At 35.9% G+C, this 22,037-nt stretch overlaps 1 protein-coding gene, 1 long non-coding RNA gene and 2 other non-coding genes across 4 annotated transcripts; all 4 read right to left on the bottom strand.

Annotated features, from left to right (window-relative positions):
• Positions 1-1,970: 1,970 nt before the first annotated feature.
• Positions 1,971-6,153, bottom strand: LOC144714440 (GroES-like zinc-binding alcohol dehydrogenase family protein). The gene is made up of 6 exons (XM_078589183.1): positions 5,746-6,153; positions 4,729-4,837; positions 3,869-3,960; positions 3,532-3,790; positions 2,420-2,563; positions 1,971-2,258 (listed from the first exon to the last, which is right to left on the bottom strand). Exons 1-6 carry the CDS (start codon positions 6,084-6,086, stop codon positions 2,160-2,162), a joined length of 1,044 nt encoding a protein of 347 aa, XP_078445309.1. The 5' UTR covers positions 6,087-6,153; the 3' UTR covers positions 1,971-2,159.
• Positions 6,154-16,783: 10,630 nt separating this feature from the next.
• On the bottom strand, positions 16,784-17,710 carry LOC144714316 (uncharacterized). Its single transcript, XR_013584321.1, has 2 exons — positions 17,664-17,710; positions 16,784-17,212 (listed from the first exon to the last, which is right to left on the bottom strand). It is a non-coding gene; the product is annotated as an uncharacterized LOC144714316 (long non-coding RNA).
• LOC144714713 (small nucleolar RNA snoR77Y) lies at positions 16,927-17,014 on the bottom strand. The gene has a single exon (XR_013584445.1). It is a non-coding gene; the product is annotated as a small nucleolar RNA snoR77Y (small nucleolar RNA).
• LOC144714717 (small nucleolar RNA snoR2/U65) lies at positions 17,065-17,207 on the bottom strand. Its single transcript, XR_013584449.1, has one exon. It is a non-coding gene; the product is annotated as a small nucleolar RNA snoR2/U65 (small nucleolar RNA).
• Positions 17,711-22,037: the final 4,327 nt, after the last annotated feature.

Below are 22,037 nucleotides of genomic sequence, written 5' to 3'. Positions count from 1 at the left end.
ACTAAATCTTGAAGATATCTAAATCAAGGGGCTTGCATAGTTATAACTTGATAGAGTTCCCTTTATCTTGTTGGTAATTCAACCTAATCACTGTCTTCGAAAAACATATATTTTAAAACAAAGGTTAGGGAATATAGACCATGGCAGTTGATTCTTCTTGACTCGTTTGTGGGTCAGGTCTGATTTTTGGGTTACAACTTTTTTTAAAGATAAAAAAGCATCTTTGGGTCTTTTGGGCACTATTTTTATAGGATTATATCCCCATGATGTCATTGTTCCTGTATCCCACTAGTGACATTTTGGTCCTTTCACTATGTACATTTTGGCCCTTTCAATAGGGAAATGAAGAATGAATAAGTTTGGGGCATCCTCTCCTTTACCACATCTCCTGGTAACTCATTCCAGTTGATTCATGACCCCTGACATTGAATTCTTATCCACCTCCTTCGATACAAACCCAAATCAATTTTTTCATCAAAACGAAAACACAACAAAATTAAATTACCACAATATCCCTACTGATGGTATATTGTTGCATAGATACACACACCCCTTAAATGACCAAAATGACCTTAATGGGCTACATGTCAAATATAACAAGGAATAGGATCCTATTAACTTTTTTAGCACCCAAAAAATGGAGTAGGCCTGACAGTGCAAAAACTAACCCAAAATAGGGTAGTCAGCCCCTTAACTCCATGACCTTTATCATGTCCTTTATTTCATCACCCGTTAGGATTCACCTCTCCTTTTGGCAATTTCAGCGTCCCTCCACCTAGAGAATTTTTTCCATGGAAGATCCTAATCTTCAATGACACATGAAATTTTCTGACTAAAATTTTTTGTGCTTATTTTATTGATCTTTCGTATTCTAAGAAGATATTTTTTGGCAGCAAACACTGGCCTTTTCAGTGGTACCACCTTCTTGCTGGTATGTGAAAATCTGAAGAAGCTTCATTGACCAAGATCTCATTGCTTATACTAGGCATGACCCTGAAAGATATGTTTTAATGATTTTTTCTAACAGAGTAAAATGATACGCATTACCTATTTTTTTATCTTTAACTTTCTTATTTCTCCGCCGTATTCTGTGTTTCTCTTTCACAAATTTTCTCACAATTTTTACAAACATTTTATTCTTGGCGATTTGATAATTATAAATTTCACTCAGAAAACAACCTTATAAATTATATTTTAGTAAAAATTAGTATTTTCTTTCTTTTATGAAGATTGAGGGCTTTTCAAAATCCAGTCTCGACCAAATGTATATACGATTATTAAAATAATTCTTCAAGAAAAAGTTGAGCCCAATCTTCCTATTAAATGACATGTTTGACCATTGCAAAACAGTTCAAAATCTGACGAAGTTGAATGTTTTTTGGTTAGTAAGTTTATTTTTATTTGATTCAAACCTCAGGATGTTTTATTCTTCACTGATTTTCAAATAAGAAACACTTCCATTCTCGATTTCTAAAATTAAGGACTCGTCTCATCATGATATTTTTAGAAACCAAAGAGCCATAAATAAACCTATTGAAAAATCTTCATTCAATCTCTATCTGGACTGGGGAAGAGAAAGGGAGGTTTTAATGAAAAAAGGAAGCTCCAATGGGTATTCAGTTTATCTCTTGTTCCCTTTTGTTGGAATTCTCAATCAACTATATTAGGTTCCTTGAGAAGAATGTGTTATTTTACGAATCTGTAGAATAAATAACTGGACGGCAATTATCTCATGATTTTTTCTGTGGTTATCTTCTCCTACAGATTTAAATTTGAGTGGAATTACTGAATATGTGGAGCCCTGGTGAGGCATGTAGATCGAGTAATCCATTTCATACTTCCTGAACTTTGTATTTTTTTATTTCACAAAATACCCATGAAGAAGGTTTTTCATCATCTGTGTGGAATACATTTCATCACTGTCCACAGTGAAATAAATTTATGACGGTGTTAGTAAACCAAAGGGAGAGTTCTTTGTATCTTTGTCTTCCAAAACTACCCACTAAAAAGGCTTTTGATAAAATATGTGCGCTACATTTCCAGATCATGGTTAAATTATAAGTAATTTTATTAAGGGCTTTAAACTACAGATGGAATGACCAGAAACTACCCATGAAAGGGGTCTTTGATAATCTGTGTGCAGCATGGCTCTTTGCCCATCAGAGCTTAGCCTGTTGACTTTGAGGAGTTCCTGAGAGGACAAGCATCACCTTACCAATAGCCATCCTCTCTTTGATGGCATTAAAGGCTAGATTGGCCTGTGAAAAGATGAATACCTTGGTAAGGTGACTTAGTTTTCTTTGTTTGACAAAGAAACCCAGAAAAAAGCAATGCTATTTTTTTTTGAAGATTGGAATGCTAATATTTGAAGATGATAAAAGGGAGCACGAGAAAAATGAAAGAAAGATTGAAGATTGACCTGGGAAAGACTGTATCTATGGGAAACGTTGACGGAAATCAAACCCTTTTGAAGCCAAGAAAGCAGCTCGTTCAAGGAATCTTTTAGCACGCTGGGACAATGTTTCCAGTAACTTCCCCAATATAGCCCATGAATCGTCCAATTCTACAGGAAATAAACACCAAGGAAATTTTAATTAACGCAGAGTTAGGATGTAGATGAAGAAAATCTGTAAAAGGAAAAGTTTTTTTTATGAAATCGTAAAATGAGAGCATTTGATATCAAATGACTTATCAAGGTGTTGCAATACTCTCCTTAACTCTCTTCCATGTACACAGCTCACAGAACAAGAACTGAGGGGGAATTCTCGAATCATTTCTTCAAATTTCTCATGGGTCATTTTCTTTTGCATTTAAAGGACGATAACTTTTAAAATAATATTATAAATACACGAAAATAGCCAAAAAGACAATTCATCTGAGTACCAACATTAAGAACCAAAACTAACACGTATATAACCCTAAAAATTATGGAAGTAAGGTCTTTCATTCAATTTTCCTCCAGTATATAAGGGTAGGAGATCTCCTCTCTTCCCTCGTATTCTTCTCTTCAGTCTCTTCCGCATATTGACTCTTCTCTAACGAGTTCTACAAGAAGATGATTACTAACTCCAAAATCGTGTTTGTGCAAACTACAGTTGAGAGGACTGTCTCTGATGATTTCTTCAAAATAAACATAGCTAGGTAATTTACTGATGCCGAAGATCTGTAAGAGAGGAGAATTGAAATCCAGATAAATCAATAAATCTAACAAACAAAATTGGAGATTTAAAAATGAGAAGAATAATCTAAATTACTCTCCATCAACAGATTAATGAACTACTGCGATGCCACAATGGAATAAATAACTATGCCATTTGAAATAATTCAACAGTATAACAACCTTTGCCAATCTAATAACTATGCCATCCGATGTTCTGTAAGAGAGGGGACTTAAAATCCAGATAAATCAATAAACCTAACAAAAATGAGAAAAATGATGTAAATTTCCTCCATCAAAGATTAATGAGCTACTTCAATGACAGAATGGAATAAATAATTATGCCCTTTGAAATGATTAAATAGTATGACAACCTTTACTAGAGCAATATTTGCTGGAATGACAGGGATATCACCGGAGGCAAATCCAATCACCAGGATCTTTGCACCCCAATTAAGCAACTTCATAGATTCTTTCATCAGCTTGCCTCCAACTGGATCATAAAGAACATCAACTCCCTTGAGCCCTCTACTTTTGAGATATTCCTTTACACTTTCTGAAAGTCCCTCCTCGCTCAAATTGACCACGTGGTCAGCGCCCAAGGATTTGAGGACATTCACTTTTTCTATGCCCCTGTAATTAGTCAGCAAAAACCTTATTTTTATGCACATAGCGTGGCAACATACAATACAGAGCAGCATATGAGCGTACCTGGCCGCAGCAATGACGATGGCGCCACACACTTTTCCTATTTGTACAGCAGAAATCCCAACACCACCAGCTGCTCCGAGAACAAGCAATACCTTAATTTAAGAAGGCAAGCTCAGTTCTTGATTAAAATTCGCATGCAAAATATTCATATATTGTAAAAAATAGACACAGAGAGAGAGAGAGAATTGGGACAAACATCAAGAGAGAATGAGAAAGATATATAACTTTTGCCAAACACAAGGAGATAGAATTTTTTCCAAACAAAGGGAGAGAGAGATTTTACCAAACATAGGGAGAGAGAGATTTTACCAAACATAGGGAGAGAGAAAATTGCGCAAACAGTAGGAGAGAGATTACATATTATCTTAAATCTCTCACATCAAGTGTGAAGTTCAAACATCAATGAATATACTTTCTTATGGGACTTACAAGAGTGAAATTTTAGTCAGAGACAGAGAGAGAGAGAGAGACAGAAATTTTCAAACAGAAGGAAAGAGAACTTTGCCAAACAGAAGGAAAGAGAGAATGTTTTGCCAAAGATCGTGCAAGGATGGCGATGATGAGGACGAAGTTTTCAAAGTCATCATCACTTGTACTCGACGAGGGTAAAAATGACAAATGGTCTCGTCATACCACACGTTCTTGTGATGATGGCAATTTTCAGATGATGATGAAAAGTTTTCCTCGGACTGCAGACTCAAACAATGGGTTGATTAAGAGTTTTATTCTCTGTATTTCCTTGCAGATGTATAGAATGTCTAAATAATAAGTGAGTGCCCCAAGAACGAAGAGCGGCCTTTCAAAAGTGGAAGGAATCAATTTTAGGTTTTTACAAATTCATTAATGGAAGAAGTAATCACCTGGCCCGGCTTCAGCTGAGCTCGATGAACAAGAGCAACATGGGAAGTGCCGAAGGCGACGGGCAAGCCCCCAGCAGCCACCATATCACATCCATCCGGAACCCGAAACCTTTTCACCATAGGTAGAACAAAACCGCACAAATTCAAACACGTGTCATACATAACATTAGATCGTAGATCACTTCAAAGAATAAAATGCCTGTCTGCATGAAAGTTAATTTCTTGACGGCTACAGTTTCAAATTTTCAGCTGCCATCACTCTTGAGTTGAAATTGATCTCAAAAAGACAGATCGATGATTATAAATGAAGTAAATAAAGTAACGCAGAAGTTTTTCAAACAAAAACATTATATCACGGATCATTCCACGGCAAACAATCAAATGGATGTGTCCATGAATGTTAATTATTTTATGGCTACTGTTTCAAATTTTCAGCAGCCATCATTCATAAGTTCAAATCAGTCTGAAAAAGAGGAACTGAAGATAAAAATGAAGATTTAAATCCAAGAGACTTTTCACTTCTAAAAATTAAATGGATTTTTCCATGAATGTTTATCGCTCTATGGCTAACAAAGTCCAACTTTTAAGATATCATCATTCTTGCATTAAAATCCAACAGATTTCACTGCTAACAAATAAATGGGCGCTTCCATTTTCTTTCTGAAAGATATATGTTTCCATGAATGTTTGTCTCTCTATGCCTTACAGGTCAAAATTTTCAGATAACATCATTCTTAAGTTAAAATCCGAGAGACTTTTCACTGCTAACAAATAAATGGGCGTTTCCAAGAATGTCTATCGCTCAATGCCTTACAGGTGAAAATTTTCAGCTACCATCATTCTCGACTTAAAATCCGAGAGAACTTTCGCTGCTTACAAATAAATGGGTTTTTCCATGAATGTTTATCGCTCTATGCCTTCAGCTACCATGGTTCTTGAGCTACCATGGTCCTAATAAAGAGATTGTTTTTTTTTATTGACAACATAAAAAATAAATAACGTAAACCAGAAGCATACAGTTGCTTCTCATCCATCACAACCATCTCAGCGTAAGCTCCGAAATCCGCAGAAGCGCAAACTCTATCCCCAATCTTGAACTTGCGGACACCAATTCCGACGGACTCGACGACGCCGGAGAAATCAGACCCTGGGATGAACGGAAGAGGATGTTTTTCCTGGTATTTTCCAAGAATCTGAAGGTAATTGGCATAATTTAAGCTTGCGGCGATGACCCGGATTCTAATATCGGTCGGGGAGCGGATCAACGGTGGTGGGTGAGAGATGGAAACGAAGATCGCCGATGAATCCGACATGGGTTCAGTCGGGTCGCCGAGCTTTCTGCAGATCAGGGCTTCCATTGTCGTCGACAGCAGGAAGATGAGTTCGCTACTTCTGTGCAAGTACTAGGAAGGAATCCTTGCATGAACAGTCGTCAGATTCATAGTTGTTGTTGGGCCTGATATGAATAGTTGGGCTTGATCTACTTGCATTGGCTGGTTTATTGTAAATTTTAGAATGTTTATGTCATCTTACTCTATCTACTCTCTCATTCTCTCTCTTCTTTTTGTCTCTCTGGCCTCTCTCTCTCTCTCTGTCCTCTCTCTCTCTCTCTCTGTCCTCTCTCTCTCTCTCTACCTTTCTCTCTTTTCTCTTGGTCTCTCTGTCCCCTCTTTCTCTCTCCCTCTCTCTCTCTTCTCTTGGTCTCCCTGTTACCTCCCTCTCTCTCTTCTCTTGGTCTCCCTGTCCTCTCTCTCTCTCTCTCTCTCTCTCTCTCTCTCTCTCTCTCTCTCTCTTTCTCTCTCTCTCTCTCTCTCTCTCTCTCTCTCTCTCTCTCTCTCTCTCTCTGTGTCTCTCTCTCTCTCTCTCTCTCGATCTCTTTCTCTCTCAGTCACTCTCTCTTGGTCTCTCTCTCTCTCTCTCTCTCTCTCTCTCTCTCTCTGTCCTCTCTCTCTCTCTCCCTGTCCCCTCTCTCTCTCCCTCTCTCCACTCTCTTGGTCTCCCTGTCCCCTCTCTCTCTCCCTCTCTCCACTCTCTTGGTCTCTCTCTCTCTTCCTCTCTCCACTCTCTTGGTCTCTCTCTCTCTCTCCCTCTCTCCCCTCTCTTGGTCTCACTGTCCTATCTCTATCTCTCCCTCTCCCTCTCTCTCTCTCCCCCTCTCTCTCTCTCCACTCTCTTGGACTCCCTGTCCCCTCTCTCTCTCTCTCTCCCTCTCTCCACTCTCTTGGTCTCCCTGTCTCTCTCTCTCTTCTCTCTTGGTCTCCCTGTCCCCTCTCTCTCTCTTCTCTTGGTCTCCCTGTCCCCTCTCTCTCTCTCTACTCTCTTGGTCTCCCTGTCCTCTTGTTTCTCTCTATTTAATCTATTTCTATCTCTCTCTCTCCACTCTCTTGGTCTCCCTGTCCTCTTGCTCCTCTATTTAATCTATTTCTCTCTCTTTCTCGCCCTCTCTCTCCACTCTCTTGGTCTCCCTGTCCTCTTGCTCCTCTACTTAATCTATTTATCTCTGTCTCCACTCTGTTGGTTTTCCTGTTCTCTTGGTCCTCTCTATTTAATCTCTTTCTCTCTCTCTCCACTCGCTTGGTCTTCCTGTCCTCTTTTTCATCTTTATATCTTATCTCTCTCTCCACTCTCTTGGTCTCTCTATGTTCCATCTCCTCTCTATTTACTCTTTCTCCTCTCTCTCCACACTCTTGATCTCCCGGTCATCTGTCTCCTCCCTATCTACTCTCTCTCCTGCTATGTGCATCCTCTGACGTCGTTATCAACCTAATCATCACCATCTTCAACCATTCAGATCATTCATCATCTCTCTACAAGGTGGAGAGAGGGATATTGATTGAGAGATCTATGGAAATGCATTAAGATCAAATCTGTGATGTATTATTGCCCTTATAGAGGACCCCTTCTTCACCTAATGAATATGGTGAGGGGACATTGACCAGGCATCTGCTGATCATGCATTGAAGATGCTGATAAGTGGCATGGGAAAATGTATCAGTGGCAATTCAAAATGTATCAGTTGTAAATGTACGAGTGGTGCATGATCCATGCTAATTCTTGTGTGATTAAAATTAAAAGTCAAAGATTTTGAATTGCGATGAGAGTTATTTTTTTGTAATTAAATAATAATTTTTAAATTTTATTATAAAAAATATCTTTTCTTGTACTAAATTTCAAAAGTATACTTGGTTTTTTAGGTAAGTTAGTAGATAATATAATGGGATTTTTAAGCTCGAGGATGATATAATTCATTGGAAAAATTCTTAACTTTTATAACTATGAAACAAGAAAATATGACTTATTAAATGAGAATTTAAATTGCGTCAGACATGGAAGTGGTGGTTTTTTGTGGCTATTTTAAGTTTTATAAGTGTTAGATTTTGTGGGGAGGGGGTGGGGGGGTGGGGGGTGTTGGTGTCTTTCTTTGCACTCTCCTCCCTGGGAGGAACAAAGGTTACATGAAGTGACCTAGTCCCCCATTTATATCATCGTGCAAATGTGAGTGTTTATTCACATGTTCATAAGTGCACATTTCAAACTATGCAAAATATATTGCTTTAAATAAATATTACATGGACTAATAAGGGGTATATAAATAATAAATAAATCAAAATATGTCAATAAGAAAGGATCTGGTAGTGCCCCCCTCTATATGTGTATAGATATGAACCATGCCTTGCTTGTTCCTCATTTGATACAACATCATCATGGTAGGCCCTTTCTTAAGACGTGCACAACTTTTTAACAGATTATAAAGGGTCTTGGTGAACTTGTCCATGGTTACCAATGCCAATGTGTTTTCATAAATAAGCTTTAGAAAGTTCAGTGTAACTTTATTTCGAAAGCAAACAAAGTTCATCACAATAATACCACCCATCATCTTTTCTTGAATAAGATGTCAGTCATTTTTAATGTGCTTGGTTTGTTCCTGTTGAAATGGTTTACCATCAAAGTAAAAACTTATTTGTTATTATAACACAAACTGATTGGTAATGCTCTCACCAACCCTGTGGGCCAAATCCCTGAAATATTATTATTCACTTGACTGTGCTACTCCCTTCAGTTTATTAATGTGTCACAATATTAAATTACATCCAATGAGCGAAACATATTCATTAAAAGACATATGGTTAACTATATAAGCTGGAACTATCATCATCTGTGTAGATGTCCAAAGATAAATGTCCATCTCTCATGAAAAAACCCATGTCCAACAATGGATTTCAAATAGATGAACAATGGGAAAAGTATAGATCTGCTCGTATTGGAATTTGCAATTGTAATTTCTACCATGGTATGCTTCAAATGTATAAATATGTCAACGAAGTTTTGATATTCTTCTGTTTTTGTATGGTGCATCTACGTTCCCTCTCCTAAGGTTTATATTGGGATCCATGGTGGATGGGGGTGCGATTGATAAAAGCAAAATTAGGGGTGAAAATTTTCTGTCATTGTAAATTTTATCAAGCCTTGGTCAAATGATTTTATAGATTTTTTAATTCCCCAGACGTCTAGTGGTCAGTGAGGTGATCTCTTAAAATACCAGATCTTAGAGTTAAATCTAATTTAGAGTTAGAAGAGAACAATAAGAGATATTATATAATAAGAATATAATCAGATAAAAATAGATACCAAAAGAGTGAGATAATGATAAGAGGGATAACAAGTATATGAGAATAATAATAATGCATATCTTTAATTTTCAATAAATATATCATGATATAGAAAATAAAGATAAAAATAAAGGGGTGGAGAGGAAAAGAGCATACTAAGAGACAATGAAGAGAATTAGAAAAATAAATGGATAATATTATCTTAGGAGAATGATAGAAGAGTTACTTATATTTGAGGTAATTATTGAAAACAGGTATTGAGGAAATATTCTAGAGAAAATGAGAAGAAAATCAGGTAAGAAAAGAATAACCATGTGTTTGATTAAACTCCCGAATCAACCAATTTTAATAAGGCTGATCTAAAAATAAATTATATCTGATTGATTATAATTGAAATAATAAAAAATAATTTCTACCAAAATAATTTCAGAATGATTTGACAATATGAGGGTGGGAAGTACAACTCAATGCTCCCTAATGCTCTTTGGCTTCTCCTGGCATATGCCCTCCATGCTAGCACAAACTTGATATTTCGGGAGCTTCTCTAATGCCAGCCTTAGATTCTCGAGACTTCCAAAGAGATCTTTATAAAAATAAATCTTTTTTGGTGTTAATTAGTGTTTTTTTTGTTTATTCAATAATATTTATAATCATTTATTCATTGGAATATGGCTGGTTCTTAATGAGTAAGGATCGTCTCCATAAAGAATGGTCACCAGGAATTCAATATTTTAAGTGAAGATTAAGGTAGTGAGAAGTGATATATGTTAAAAAAATATATAGAAGAAGGAAATGATGAGATGAAAAGGTGATAGTGAATATTTATGGAGACTATGAATGGTCAATATGAAATATAGGAGATAGAGGATAGTGTGTCAGAGAGATAATGAGAAAGATATCTTTAAAGAATGTAAGTAGGAATGATTAATAAATAATAAAGGGAATTGAGAGATATGGATATATATTAGAATGGTTGGATGATGAGGAATGGTGATATGGAAGCAAGTAGAACCTGGATAATATTTTGGATATGATTTTGATGGAAAAAATGGATGGATGTAAGCTATATTATGTTGATGAAGAAGAAAGCAATGTAAGGCAGGGAGGGAAACCTTGGGTCCTTCTATTAAATATGTACTCACTTAAATAGATCTAGATCGATGAAGAATGGTAATTGAATATTTAATATTACTTAAATAGTGATAAATGAGATGTGATCGAGAGATGAGCATATGTAAGTTGAGATGGTGGTACTTATTTATAAAATTAGTAATAAGTAGATAGTGATCATGAAGATACAACAAGAATGAGTGGAAGGGATAATGGAGTTGTGATAATGAGATAACAAAGTAAATAATCAAGCATGACATAATGATAAGACTGATTCATGTAAGGGGGATGAAGAGTGAGATGACAAAGAGACGATGATGTGAAATGTGTGAGATGTGTTCAAAAGTGTACAGATGTAATCTTAAGGTAAAACGAGAGGTTAAAATGGTTGTAACCTAACAATGATGTTGATAAGAAAGAATGCAAGGCCGGGATGATTACCATAGATCCTTATATTTTATAAGGATCACGACAAGTTGTGAGTGCAGGCGAGTGCCCCCTCTTCTATGTTTCCTCTTCTCACATACTCAAGACACATAGAATGAGCTTGATGGACCGCATAAACTCAATAGCTTTTAATTAGCCCACAAATCTAGGATAAAAATTTAATGGTGAATTTTATAAAGATTCACTATTACACATATATTAGAGAGCATGGGTGGAAATGGGGTGTGAAGACCAACTGACCCTCAAAATTTCAACCCATGTGTTAGAAACTCAGCCTATCGATTGAGTTAAATTAATCTGATGTTATTTAATGTATATGAGGATATAAATAATTAATTTGGAATGCGAATAAAGGTTATTGGTTGCTCGAGTCGTAAACTAGACTAGGCCTAGAGGGTCACACGCAAATGGTCTTTTGGAGATCGGAAGATATACTTAAGTTTTGGGGGTTTTATGAAAAATACCCACTTAGTATAAATAGGGGAAGGCCCTGAATGAAATTCACCTAGGCCAGAACTGTTCAGGGGCCTTCCCCTTCTTCTCCCTTCTCCCCATGACTCCTCTCCATTTCTGATGCGATCGGGATGACATACTGACGACGATGGAGGTTGAACGTGGCTCGTCATTGAGAAGGAGGAGATCTGTTGTGCCGAGGACTGTATGGATACATCTAGAGGCTTCACACATGAGCAGCTCAACTCATCTCACTACCAGATCAAAGAAATTACAAATACGATACATGCACAGGTTCTTCGTTTCAATGATTTTAATGATGTTGTTTGATTCCATTATGTGTCTTATGCTGCGTAGAATCCTTGTCTTCATCCATATCTAGGCATGTAGAACCCAACAAACTAGAGGCTTCACACATGAGCAGCTCAACTCATCTCACTACCAGATCAAAGAAATTACAAATACGATAAATGCACATGTTCTTCGTTTCAATGATTTTAATGATGTTGTTTGATTCCATTATGTGTCTTATGCTGCGTAGAATCCTTGTCTTCATCCATATCTAGGCCTGTAGAACCCAACAAACTTGACACCCTATGTGCTGGAAAGTTAACCTATTGATTGGGTTGAATCGATCCTTAGTTAATTGATGTATTTATTGATATAGTTAGTTATGGAGGTTGGTAAGGATTATTATCGGGTCACACAATTTATTAATGGATACATGATCATACACTTATAAGATTAAAAATTCATTAGTGGATATACTTTAATTAACAGACTTTTAAGAAAAGTTATAAGGAAAAGTAGAAATAGGGGAACGGGCACCCATTTTGGGCGCCCAAGACAGATAGAGATCCCCCCATTGCTTTCATATCTCTTTACTCCCTCCACCAAAAGAGAGTATGTATGGTGAGAAAATCAACGAAATCTTCAAATAGAGCTGGAGATCCAACTGTCTCTTGATAGTGTGGATACTTCTAGAGGCCGAATATGTGAACGGCTTCAAAACGCTTTCCTTGGGAGCAAGTTGAGGTGAAACAAGATTCCTATAAGGTACACAAAACTTTAGTTTGATTTAATCATCAATTTGGAATCAATTTCATCTAATGTTGCTGTGAGAAAGAGTTTACAAGGTCTTTATCTATGTCCCAGAACCCAACATCAGCATGCCAATGTGGACTGTGGAGGAGGAGCCAATATGAGCAAATTGTGTTTTAATGTGAACCTAAAAATCCTTCCTTATTCCTCATCATCTCCTCTTTTTCCTTTTTTATGCTTTTCTTATAGTCCTTTTCTCTTTTTTTGTCTTATATTTTTCTCCTTTTTTCATCCAATTTTTATTTTTATAGTTTCACACATTTTAATTATTTGTATTCTTGGATCAATATATGTTAAACTTAAAACAACCTTTATACATTTGAGTTTTGAAATGAATGTTTCACCCTACATAAACATTTTGATTTGTCTATTTATGTCACTCTATCGTTCCTATTTCCATCGGTTTTTCTCTCTATCCTTTTACTCCATAATTTTTTGTACTTGCATCAACGTCTTCATTAAAGTTTTCAGCTCTATCCTTATCATTGTCATCAAACCTTATAAAATTCATTATAGAAGTAAAGGAATAATAAAATTATGCTCCACTTACTCAAATGTTCATCCAGTTCACATTCCAGTTTCAAAGATTTTGTTCTAAATTTGTCTTTTTTCCATGTAATTTTGGGACAACAACCTTGTGTTAGATATCACTATTTACATGAATCAGGTAGATGAGGCATCTTCTCAATTTCATGTAGACTTTATTCTTCATCCTACCATTTTCATGTCAACAACCAAGGGCACATTGCCTCGAACAATGGAGGAAACTGTTGTTTCTATGGCTGTGATGAAACCAAAACTTAAATGTCTTCTGAAGTGAAAGACTTCAAATAGAATCAGAATAACACATTAAAATGTGATAATCAAATCATCTTGGGATGGATCAGATATCCAATTTTTTGAATCTTCAACAAAAGATGTGTTTTGTTATTAATGTGTCTAGTATCTAGAGGTATGCATGTTAGCCCTGACATGTTGAAGCTCCTACATCTCAATGATGCATGTTACCAATCTATTTTCATCGTAATACAATTTCAATCACATTGGGAGTGAAGGGGAGCCAAGGGGAGGAGGAGGAAGAAGATAAGACATGTCAATTCTAGCCTAAGCAATTTTTTTAGGGCCTTCTCCTATTAATAATTAATGTGAACTTTTAAAGAAAACCTCCAAAGTTTAATGATACCCTATGATATCCAAAAAAATTGTGTGACCCTCTAGGCCCAAATATAGCTAGTTAACAACTCTAGTGGCCTAATAACCTTTATTACATATGACACCAATATATATATATATATATATATATATATATATATATATATATATATATATATTGTCCAACCTAATTAATTACATATTAATTACAGCCATGGATGCCATATATATTGTCCAACCTAATTAATTACCTCGTGCTCTAAAAGATATAAAGGAGTTTTAAGGTTTTCTGATTGAGTTTTATTATCATTGGATACTATATATGCATCGTCCCTTATCATTTGACACTACAAGGATGACTTAGGGTATGTTTAGCTGTCAAACCCAAATTGTTCATCCAAGTTAATACTAGTACACTAAGAAATCGTCGGAGAACTTTTATACAATATTTTAGTACCTTGGTCAAGGATTACACACATCATCTTCCTTTATGCCTCTCCTCTTATACCAAGGACAAACGATCCCATCTTGAACACTCATCTGAGCTAATATAGTTTGGAATTCTGCAATTAGAAACTTCTACGTCATAGTCAAAGTACTATTGTCCATCCATAAGATGCCTTGGTTGTTATGTGAATTGTTATGTGAATCAACCTAGTTGATAGTTTGGTATAATATCGTTTAATGGTTCATATAGATCAATTCAATAAACTCATTTTACTAAAGAGCGCCCATAATTTCCCATTATAGTCTTCAAACTAGTGGCACGAAGATCAACCATACATAATCTTATGAGTGTGACCAAATTGTGTTATTCTATCAGAATATTTCTCTATTTTTCTCACGTAACGTTTAAATAAGAATATTTAGAATACATGTTTAAAGACTAGTGATATATGTATTATTATCCCATCATAATTCACTTAGCCATTGTATACGTTCATGGACTTCAATGGAAGCATCACTTGTGCATTATAATGAATAAAATGCATCAATAAAATTGAATGAGATATGAAAATATGTGATTGGTGTTTTAGCCACATATATTTCCATCTAAAAGATATAGATGAGGGCCCACCAAAGGAAATGCTAGAATGCATTAACATTATGGACAAACCAAATAGTCATTGATACAAAATATTAGATACACGTCGAGAATTTGATAATGATTTTGATGTTTCACATACTTATAATTTGGGAAGGCATGTTCAAGTCAAGTAACTAGCAGAAAATTGCGTAAGCATGTTTTGATGTTACTTCCGATTTCTTCATTCCAAATAGCATGATGAAATAAAGTGTAGCACAAGCACATTTATATAATGGCAAGCTTTGGGATGATGGGATGTCAGATATTTTGGTAGACAACAACTCTTATAGGGTTGAACATGAGGAGATAACAGATGTCTTTGGTTGGCTCGTTGGTGGCATTGACTCGTATTCAAGGTATAGATGGTGGGTTAGCACTTGCAAGCTGATTGATGAAATTATTGCTAAGCAAGACATGATTGACACAGGATGACTTTTTCACATATGTAGGAAAGTGGACAAAGATATATTGTCAAGAATGGGATATTCTTAAGGAGTTTGCATTAATATTGGTTCTGTTCATGTACACAAGAGACCATGAGAGCTGGTCAACTTAGGTACTTTCTGTAGATATCCTCCTTAATTAGGCACTGACATGGCACGGATGAGGTCATTATGTAGATAATCAAACTGACGTTGTTCACAAAGAGAAGGCTACCTCAAGATAAGTGGGTATCTTTGATGGTTGTGTGAACAATGACATCCTAGCTGATGTAGTAATGGACCCATTCTGTAAGGGTGAATGTGTGATGATCAGTTGTACATAAAGGTTGTGTATTTACATGTATAGACTAGAAGGTTTTAGAGTCAAAGACAAAGGACATATTTTTAGATTGGAGAACTTGTATGGAAACAGTCGGTTTTAAAGTCAAAGACAAAGAAAACTGTTGGTAGATTGAAGAGTCTGTATGGCCTTGAACAAGCTCCGAAAAAAATGTTGTACAAAGTTTGGTTCATTTTTTAAAAGAAATGGATACAAATGTGGTGCCTCTAATCATTGATTTTATGGAAAGTGGTTTGCTCAAAGGTAGGTCATTCTCTTCCCACATGTTGATGATATTAATATCTTTAGGAAGGATATGTCTAACATCAACAGATGGAAGGAGTTGAGTGAATCATTTATGATGATGGACTTAGGACCAGCTAAGCTGATTATCAGCATGCAGACTATTTGCAATAGAAAAAATAAGTTGATATGGCTATCACATTAGAGGTATATTGAGAAGGTGCTTCTAAGATTTGGCATGAGCAGTGTTAACCTTTTTGGTTCCCTTAACTACAAGTCTCATAATATTGTACATCATATGATGAAGAGAAAGGGAAGATGGAGAAGATTCTTTATGCTGTTATATGCATATGGCTGACATATCTCTGTGTAGTGAGTGTTACAAGCAAACTTGATGGGTATTCATGGAAGGAACATTGTGCAGTAGTGATGTGGATACTTTATAAAAAACCAGTCCTCATTAGTTATACATAATTCTGATATGGCAAGATAATATTGATTTGGGGAAAATATCTTGATATTAGATTTAATAAATCGGTTGCAAAAGTATGGATATCAGATGTCAATATGCATCTCAGTATTTCAAAATTGCATGGGGTTAGATGATATCCAAAATATAGGTTGCAGATTTTTATTTTTTGACATTTTGAGAATATTTTCATATGGTAGGTCTTATGTCATTCTATTAAGAATTAGGATTGAGTTGATCACTTATATTCCATCAAGAACAAAGACAACTAGCAGTCGTCACTCATTTAAATTCTTCATTTGTGGCAAGAGTGATAAGTTGTGTTTTACCAAATATTTTCTGCACAAATTTTTGACAATTAATACAAAAGGGTCAATTTCTGTGTAAAAGAATTTGATTTACTGTGAATTTTCTCTTTTGTTCTATTCTTTTCTGGCGTACTGTCGTCACATTGTGTTGAATTTGTTCCTTATGTATTGATTAGACCCCCAATTAAAAACATAATCCAACAAACTATGACTGATATTGTTCTGGCACTTAAAGATTTCAATCGATTATCGAAACCTTATTCTTTCCAATACTTTGTCAGACGAGAAAATAGAGAATGAGACGCTATTTCCCTTCTCCAGAAGAATAATAGTATTAAAGATCCAGATAAATTAATTGAAGAATCGTTACCAAATGTAAATAATATATATGAGTTGAGAGAAGAATTCATCAAGAACTCAAATGACAAAAAAGGTAGCTCATTAATTGTAGAAACTCGAGAGCCTCAGACAGCCAGAAATTTTTCGTCAAAACTTCCAAAGTTCGGACGGTAATTCCAATTTATGAGTTGTTCATCATGGGCTCTAACCTAATAAACCAAACCAAATCGACTAAACCAATAATCGAATGAATAGAACTGTGATCGCAGGAAACGGCTCCATGAATAGTTTGATTTCGGTATTCATAGGTTCCTATCAGAATGCGAATCGGATCGATCTCTGCCCAATCGTAGCATCACCTGTCATGGCAAATAGCTACAGGTGACGTGGCTAGGGCAAAACGCTGAAAAAAGAAGATCAAATTTGCAAATTCCCTCAGCTATCACTGCAATAATCACACGCGCAGAAGAGCAAACGACGACCGGTATGATCTTGCCCAATCTACTCGCGAATTTGTAACCCTAGAGACAGCAAGAGAGCAGACGGAAGAGGTTTTGCAACATTCCCGCTTCTACTTGCGCTCTAGAGCGATGAAAAACACGTTAAGAATGGAAAAATCGGGTCGCCGTAGCACCAATCTACGCTGATTGTCAGACGGCACTTCCTATCGATGGCCATGTTTCTTCACAGGGAGACTCAAACAGATCTAAATACACGGATTGGATGAGAAATATGTAACTAGATTAAGCGAACACATCAGATCTGCGTTCCTATATCGAAGAAAAGCTAAAAAGTGGCATGAAATTAGAGAAACCAGATGGGAAAACGCATGGTTATTCAAACGATCAACTTACCATCTTCAAAATGTTGCGTCAAGATTGAAGATTGAAGACTGAACATTTGATACATATGTTGAAATGAAGAACAAACGCGGTATTTATGGATTTCGGAATTGGGGGAAATTAGGGCTTACGTCATTGTCGATGATCCAACGACTGAGAAAAAATCTCTGAAAGCGGTCATTCAACGGTGTGGATCAACGGGACGGGACGGGTTGACGATGACGTTAACGTTACATTTTTTACTTTCTCCATTTTTGCTATTTCAAATTGCTGATAAACTAGTCATCATCATCATTGTCATGAATATAAAGTCGCAACATTAGGGTTTTTATATATTCTATAAGTTAGGCATTATTATCTCAAGTCCTAAAAGAATAGTCCTAACATTGAATAACATAGTATGGTCTATTTATCCCGAGTTCGACCATGACTAAATGTCCATAGCATTCGAGGACATCACTTTGGAAATAAGTTTATTAATATCACAACTAGTATATAAGTGTTTATAAAGCTAGTTCACTTTGACTTTGACATCGAGGAAAATGGATCAAACTTGTTAGTTGGGATTTTTTTGAGGACCAATATTTCAATATGTTTATGTATCATTATTAAATTCGTTAACTAATCCTAATTGTCTTGACCAATCAAATGACATGTCCAAAACTCAGTTGAACAGAAAATCCACATTTAGTGGGATTAATTAATTATTTTCTATGTTATAATACACCTAAATAATATTAATTAAAAGTTGAAACTTACCCTTGTAAAAATAAGGGTTTTGCTTAACCCCCGAGTAAACAAGCTCGAGGTAGCCCTTCCAAACAAGAAAGGCTTCGCACCCAAGGACTGAGGTGTTCTCAATCGGCGAAGCCTCCTAGGACAGACTGAGGTGTTCTCAATCAGCGAAGTCTCCGAGGACTGAGGTGTTTTCAATCGGCAAAGCCTCCAAGGACAGACTGAGGTGTTCTCAATCAGCGAAGCCTCCGAGGACTGAGGTGTTTTCAATCGGCGAAGCCTCCAAGGACAGACTGAGGTGTTCTCAATCAGCGAAGCCTCCGAGGACTGAGGTGTTCTCAATCGGCGAAGTCTCCAAGGACTGAGGAGTTCTCAATCAGTGAAGCCTCCAAGGACAGACTAAGGTGTTCTCAATCGGCAAAGCCGCCAAGGACTGAGGAGTTCTCAATCGGCGAAGCCTCAGACCCAAGGACAGATGTGTACTTTTATCAGAGGTGTTCTCAATCGGCAAAGCCTCACACCCAAGACTTGCTAGCTCATTTTTATTTTTTGCATATGGAGAAAGCCTATAATACCCCAATTTACATGTAGGCATGCTGGTTCATACATATGGTAATGGAAAAATGGATTGACTTGCATAGAGAAACCCTACCTTAATAATTTGATATCTCAAAGCTGAACTTGTATGTGCTAATGTTGAGTTGTATGGATTATCCATGCTGAAACCCCAGGTTGGATTGACTCTCTATTTCTTCTCCAATATGCATCTCTCTCCATTTGTTTCCAGATGTCAATCAATGGCTCTCTTGGAATTCCTTTTGATTTCTCTATAACTATCTCTTGGCTTCTCTATCTTGATGTGATCTTTAGGATGAATCAATAAATTAATAGAAAGCATAAAACAACATATGAAAGAATTTATGAAAACATGACTAAGTCCACCGCAGTATTGATAATAAAAAAATGATAGACTTGCAAAGAGAAACCCTGACTGAAAATATAAATAAGTCCAATGAAATATTGATCTGAAGGAGTAAGCTTATTCACATAAAAAATGATAGCTTAAATCTACAAACAATATCTTACTAGGATGAAAAAATATGTAACCACATATCACCCAGTATAAGTTATTCAGATCATATACATTTCTATGATTGGAGATATTTGTATCAATCTCATTCATTATTGAGCCAGCATAGAACCATTGGGCTTTCTTCACATTAAAGCATAAATCAACCCAAACAATGGTCTTGTATGCTAATCCAATAAAGGTCATAGATCAATAATTTAAAATGTAGCATGGAAATTACTTTAAAATTGATGTGCATGAATATTTCCAGCTCAGTCAACTAAACTTTAAATACAAATCAATTTAAGTTTCTTTCTGAATGGAGATAACCTTAAAATTTTATGTATATAATGAAACTAAGGTCTATCTATTGACAAATGAGAATCAAAATACAAACTTCCAAAGAACTACGTGTCAACATGTGGCATTCAAATCTATATGATAAGTGTGTTGATAGAAGGGCTTTGAATGTGGATATGCTATCATGGAGTTTTCCCCACTATGATCTGTAGATGATTTCCCATTCTTTAACCATTCATTTGACAACTAAAAACTTGATATTTATGTGTTTACACTTTGTCAATATCATGTTGTCATTGCCAAACATGATGGCTTGATGATTGTCACAGTAAAACTTAAGCGGTCTTTGGATTCCATGAACCATATTCAAATTGGTGACATGTTTCCTTAGCCAATTCCCATGGTTGGATGCTTCAGAGAAAACTATATACTCCACTTCTATGGTGGATGATGTTATATGTGTGTGTTTACAATTCCTTCGCGATATACCTTGCCTAAAAATAAATGTAGCTCGAAGGGGATTGTTTGCTATAAGTGAATCCAGCAAAAGCTAAAATCATATACCCATAGATCTCCATATGATCTGAATTCTTATATATGAGTTTGTGATCCTTTGTCCTCTGAAGATTTTTCATGACTCTCCTGAAAAAATTTCCAATAGTCCGTGCATGTATTACTCATGTATCAACCCAAGATACAAACAATGTACCAAATATATGGACATGAACACACTTGTGAATACATACGGCTTCATACAGTTAAGGTATAAGGTATATTTATCATCTATTAAATTATTCTGTTCTTATAAGGTCACTGATTGAGACTAAAATTGTCTCGTTTGGCAACGGGATTATCAATGTAGTCTATAAACTTGCATGCCATACCTTTTTGTGAGAGTGATGCCTGATAACGCCACATTTATTAGATTAATATGAACATATTTCATTTATTGCATTAATTAATTATACATGTGACTTATCAAACATAAAATGATTAACTTTGGTTTTGAATAGATTTTGAATTTTTTGGTTTTTAGGTATTTTTAGGGATTTTTCTGAAGTCATATTCTAAGATGAAATATTTTTTATTCATAATTAGGGCTTAATTAATTTATAAACTCAGAAATCAGAATTCAATTATTTTAATAATGTTTTTGAAATTAACTAACAAATTTATACAAAACTGATAGCCACTTGTGCAAATTCAAGTGGTAAGTGATGAGTATGGGTCATCTACACAGGGGATTGTGATTAGGGATTTTGTACTCTTTAAGTGGCCATTGAAAATGGATGAGAAGGAAAATGAATAAAAATGAGACAGTAAAATGTGGCAAGCGATGAGGTAAGAGGGAGATAATAACTATTTGATAAGAATAAGATGAATATTATTGTGAGTGGTAGATAGTGGGATGTGGACGAAGCAAGTGAAAGCAAGAGAGGGAGATGGAGGAATATGTGAAGAAGTGATGAGGTGAAGAGAAAATGAATGCATGTATAACATGAGGCATGGTGTAAATTAAGGTTTGATATTTAGAGAAGGTAATATGGCAACACATTAAGACATAGTGATAATGGCGAAATGAAATGGTAAAAGTAGAGGAGTGAATCTAGCCTAGTATATGTGTTGGTAATGAACCAATGTAAGGTAAGAGTACTTACCGTGGGGTTCTTGTGCTCATACAGGAACACACCAACTTTCTGCTTCATCAAAGCCTTTCCTCTTTTTTATTGATCCTCTCTAAGCACTCGTGGCTTCAAGGGATACTCGATGGATCTTGAAAACCTTGCTTTCTTTCAATCATCCTCTCAAAATGAGGAAGAAAGCTCAAAGAACATTTTTAGAAATATTGGTTGCTCGTCTCATAGATCCAACCATATGGATGGATAGAGGTGAGAAAGATGAAGCTACCCTTGAAATTTATTTTTTATCGGCCTCTAGGATCATCAGATATCAAGCCCTGATGTTGGATGATTCTTGCTCTTAAACCTTAATTTAGACCTTTCCTGCTCCTTGTCGCTGCCACTGCCATGCCACGTTTTGGGTTTGGTGCTGTTAAACTCTATAAATGTTATTCAATGATTGGAACAGATTCTAACACATCATTCTTGATCATCAACTCAATATGCGGCATCTGTCCCTGCACATAAAATGACAAAATAATATATTTAATCAATAATGAGTGTGTTGTGGCTAGTGTTCGCCGTCCCGATATCCGTCCGATATCCGGTATCGGACAACCGATATCTGATATCTGGAAAAAAATGGGACGGTTCCGGATATCA

This window comes from Wolffia australiana, chromosome 17, assembly GCF_029677425.1.
Source record: "Wolffia australiana isolate 7733 chromosome 17, ASM2967742v1".
Classification (NCBI taxonomy): domain Eukaryota; kingdom Viridiplantae; phylum Streptophyta; class Magnoliopsida; order Alismatales; family Araceae; genus Wolffia; species Wolffia australiana.
The sequence above is the reverse complement of the archived record's forward strand: the minus strand, read 5'-3'. Positions and strand labels throughout refer to the sequence as shown.

Bases quoted from the DNA above. Each gene is read 5' to 3' on its own strand.
- LOC144714440 (XM_078589183.1), bottom strand. From the start codon at position 6,086: ATGGAAGCCCTGATCTGCAGAAAGCTCGGCGACCCGACTGAACCCATG. The intron at 3,961-4,728 runs GTGATTACTTCT...TCTTAAATTAAG, and splicing joins CTCAGCTGAAGCCGGGCCAG to GTATTGCTTGTTCTCGGAGC. The intron at 2,564-3,531 runs GTTGTCATACTA...TATTTCCTGTAG, and splicing joins CAAATATTGCTCTAGTAAAG to AATTGGACGATTCATGGGCT.